The 4,482-nt window shown below is 47.2% G+C and overlaps 1 protein-coding gene across 1 annotated transcript in view; it reads left to right on the top strand.

Moving 5' to 3' along the window:
* The window catches only part of cacna1bb (calcium channel, voltage-dependent, N type, alpha 1B subunit, b), a 140,768-nt gene that overhangs the window by 75,108 nt on the left and 61,178 nt on the right, over positions 1-4,482 (top strand). Inside the window, exons 21-23 of the mRNA XM_037979527.1 lie at positions 693-1,343; positions 2,212-2,417; positions 3,833-3,965. Of these exons, the coding sequence (XP_037835455.1) occupies positions 693-1,343; positions 2,212-2,417; positions 3,833-3,965 (990 nt within the window). The remainder of the gene's footprint in view (positions 1-692; positions 1,344-2,211; positions 2,418-3,832; positions 3,966-4,482) is intronic.

Here is a 4,482-nt window from a genome sequence, read left to right as displayed (position 1 = left end):
GGGGGGGGGGGACACCAAAACCAAAACCAAGAGCCGTAACAACATTGTCAGACATTCTGTAGGTTATATGACAAATACTGCAGACCTGGAGTTCAGTCAGTTCTGTTTCTTACTTCACGGTTGATGATATAAACTCTGAACAGTCACGACTCCGCCTTCCACGCCAAAGTACGAAACAAAGATCGTATGAGAGTTTTGAGGCTGACTCTTGGCTACCAAAAACCACCAAACTTTAGCTCAGTATCTGTAAAACTGATTGAGTTGTAGATATTTTGGCGTTGGCTTGAATTTGGGTTCGACGATTTGTTGCAGAGAGCTTCATTGAAGTCCGTCCAGTGGGTCTGGAGATATTTTGTACGTATTGTGACTGTCTGGCCGGGGTCGGCAAAAGAAAACGTGTCATTAATCGTCTCAGCGTTCGAAACATTTAACCATCTCACGTGTTGGATGCTTCTCTGCATGGTAAGTGAAAACTTCACCATGGTGACCATCTGTGAGCGACACATCCATAGGCCTAAATCTGCCTTTCTTCCTGAGCGTCATTAGAAATAAAAAGAAGTTAGAGTTTTTAGCTTCTATGGATGGAACTACATCCCAAACCCCAACCAGAAGCCATTAAGTAGAGACATACAAGGATACCAGAGCTGTTTTCTTTCCCTGTTTTCCATTGATCTTTGGTTTGATGCTTGCAGCAAGGAGCAGCAGCGGTCTGCAAAGACCATGTCCGTGTGGGAGCAGAGGACCAACCAGCTCAGGAAACACAACATGAAGGCGAGCACCGAGGCCTTGTTCAACGAGCTCGACTCCGAGGAACGCCTCAGGATGTCTGCCGCCCTCCACCTGCACCCCGACATGAAGACCCACACGGACCGGCCGCTCGTGGTGGAAGCCGGCGACGGCGACAGAACCAGCCCGGGTGTCCAGGAGGAGCCTGGAGGTCCCCGCCAGGACGGGCTCGGAGACAGCTTCCACGTTCACTCCCGGAGGCACCACCGCCACCGTGAAGGAGGTGACAGCCGAGGAGGGAGGCACCACGCTCATCACCGGAGCCGAGAGCAAAACCCAGACGGGAGGGGAGGGAGCCATGACGGGGGACACCACCGTCCGGCCGGATCTCCCGAGAGGGAGGTCGGTAACGGAGGAGGAGGAGGAGAGGAAAGAGGCCACCGACACCATCACGCTCACCGAACGCCAAAAGAAGGAAACGGACGTTTGTCAAACGGAGCTCAGGAGGAGGACAGAGGGAGAGCAGAGAAGGTCCGCTGTTCTCGTTTGGCTAAAGCTCAGTCGACTCTGACTGGAGACGACTGCAGGAGGAGCAGGAACGGATCCAGGAGCTGCAGGTACGTCTTCCAAAAATACCTCAAGTTCTTCTTCTGCTTATCGTGTCCCCAGAAGGTTTCTCTGGTTCCATCTGCACGTTTGGCTTCTTTAATTGAATTTGTCTTGATTTCATGGTACAAAAAAAAACAATAAAAAGAGTCCGCCCTCTTTGAGTTCTGGGGTTCAACGTTTCCGGATATAAGAAAAATTAATCAGAATTTCAAATTATTCAAATCTAACCTTAATTGAACAAAAACACAACAGATTCTTGATTCAATGTTTTGATTTATTTAAAAAAAAACTAAATGGAACGCCAGGGCGGAAAGACATCAGCAATGACCCTTAGAGAGGTAGATGTTGCTGCCCTTCAATCTGGGAAAGTTCAAAGGTCGTTTAGAGTCCATCGTTCTACAGAGAGGAAGATTATTTATAAGAGGAAAACATTTAGGACGGCTGCCAATCAAACAAGGAGTGGCATCAGATTCACCCTGAAGGTCAGACCGTGCAGTTCTCAGGGAAATGAGCTCCGTCTCAGACTCTACAGAGGCCTCAGTTCGCAGGTTAAAGGTCAAAGGTTAAAGGAAAGAAACCCTCTTCTCTGTAAAAACAACATGGCAGCAGGATTTAGGTTTGGAAGGTTTCATCTGAAGGAACCAGAAGACTTCTTGACCAATTATTGTTTGTCCACGTTGGAGAAAACCAAACACGGTAAATCAGCACGGTGGTGGAGGGCTGATGGTTTGGGCTCCTTTCAGTCACTGATTGGACCATAAACTTCTCTGTAAACCAAAGGATTCTAGAGTCAAATAAGAGCGTTGGAGTTGTTTTTATCATCGCAGTAAAACCCTTCTGAGTTCTTTACGCCGCTTTTGTTTTTCGTTTCCTCAGGGAGAGGCAGGCGGACGCCGAGGAGGACAGCCTCGCCGGCAGTCCTCCGCGGCCGAAGCGAAGCAGTTTGACTCCCAGCGAGAAACAGGAAGACGCCGACAACCAGAAGAACTCCACCAGGGCCAGCCAGGCGGGGCTGAACAGCAACCCCATCCACATCCCCGTCACCGTCACCGCCCCGCCCGGAGACACCACCGTCATACCCAGTTAGGGCAAAACATTCACACTCGTCACAGAATATCAACAAGGAAATGTTGATATATTTGGTATTTCTTAAAATATAAACTATCTCAAGCCTCCTATTGGACTGGAGCTGGAAACTCTAGACCAGGGGTGTCCAATCCTGGTCCTGGAGGGCCACCATCCTGCAGGTTTTTACTTGTTTCCCTGCTTGGAGTGAGAGAGGTGACAGCAGAAACAGCGGAAAGTGTGCGTGTGTGTGTGAGTGTGTGTGTAGAGGTGGTGGGAGACGATGTGGGGCATGTTGTGTGTGTGTGTTTGCAGATAGGTCCATGAATCACGTCACAGAGGCCATTGTCTTTGATAATGTGCTGGAAAGTTTATCAGCGAGCTCTGAACAGATCCACAGATGTCCTTAGGCAGAGGGAGCAGAGCATCTTGTTTACATAAATCTCTGAGGAGAAATGTCAAGATAGCTGACCAAGGTCAGCCTAGGGGAGCCAAATTCACAAACAAACAGTAAATGTTTTGGGTCAGGCAGACGTGTTTTCCGTCTGCCTTGAAAAGTCTTGCTGATACTTCTCAATGGTGAATCCAAACAGCCAAATTCCAGGACCATTCCGCCTGATCCACGCGAAGCAGCTTTATCCAAGATGTAACCCATATTATTCATGAGTTCCAGAAACGCAATTCAGTCTGCGGTCCTGAAAGGATCGCATCCAGCTTGCGATTCAGCTCATGTATCCACACAGTTTGATTGTTGACCGCCGGACCCATCAAACGAATTTGACGATAAGTCAGGTAACTGCCTAATCCACGATTTAGCACGATATCTCCAAACCAATGGAGTTTATAGCTGTTTTTGTGTTGGCTAAGGCTGTGGCAGCCATCTTAAATCGAGCCGACCCCACATTTTAACAGGCGTAGATGTACATCCAGCTGGTATTTCTGAGAGTTTCGCTAAATTTAACGAATTGGTTTGTGAGATATTTTGCTAACGTCGACGGTCAATGCCAAAAGTTTGAAGCAAAAAACGTAAAACATCGTATCTTTGAGCTACTACCACGCCAAAAACGAGCTTGTCTGAGTTTCGTGAGGTCACTTGGCTGAGACGGCCATCTTGAATTGGGGCTTCATGAGATATTACGCTAACAGACAGAGACGGGCGGTTGCAGTAGTTAAAGGCGAGGTTTTAAAAGCTCAGAGCTTCGTGTTGGGAGTGACTCTCAGCTACCGCCTAATAGCTGTGGCGGCCATCTTTAATGGGACTGACTCCGAAAGTTAGTTTTAGATGTACGTCCGGTGATCACTTTCATTAAAATCCAAACTCTGGTTGATGAGATATTTTGCTAACTGGCGGACAAACACCAAAGGAGACGATAGTTTACGTTTTGCTTGTAGCTGCTGTAAACGAGCTCTGTTCGTCTTCTGTTCCCTCCAGTGAACAACATCGACTGTGACAGCTTCCAGCTCAGCGAGGAGAAGAAGGATCTGGATGAGGAGGAGGAGGCGACTAACGGGCCTCGGCAGATCCTGCCCTACAGCTCAATGTTCGTCTTTGGACAGACGAACCCGTAAGTTTCAGCCGGGAGGTGCCTGAGTGGCTGAACACACAACCGAAAAGCAAAAAAACAAAAAACAGGAAAACTCCGAACAAATGCTGTAACTACATGACCCCATTAACGGAGCCTCTTTAACCGGATCCATTAGGCGTTTGGTTTATTTCACACGTGTCAAACTCAAGGCCCGCGGGCCAGATCCGGCCCTCTGTAACATTTCATCCGGCCCTCCAGTCTGGGACGGATCGAGTCTCTGATTCTTATTTTGCTTAAAAAAAAATGAAGTTTTCTCTGACAGTGACTTAGAAGTCAATAATATATAGTTTTAATTTCTGTATGATCAGGTTTTTGTTGATGGCTTTTTAAAAAAAATCTGTTTTATTATTAAAAATTAATTTAAAAGCTGAGTGAGGCGTAAGAAATGGCTGCTAATGATGAGCTTTTTGAAGTTTGATCTATTTGTCTGTGTTCATTAAAGTCTGTTTGCTCTAAATTCTGTATAATCTGTAACTGGGAAAAGGTCATTGATATT

The sequence above is a fragment of the Kryptolebias marmoratus genome, linkage group LG14 (genome assembly GCF_001649575.2).
Source record: "Kryptolebias marmoratus isolate JLee-2015 linkage group LG14, ASM164957v2, whole genome shotgun sequence".
NCBI classification, from domain to species: Eukaryota; Metazoa; Chordata; class Actinopteri; order Cyprinodontiformes; family Rivulidae; genus Kryptolebias; species Kryptolebias marmoratus.
The sequence above is the reverse complement of the archived record's forward strand: the minus strand, read 5'-3'. Positions and strand labels throughout refer to the sequence as shown.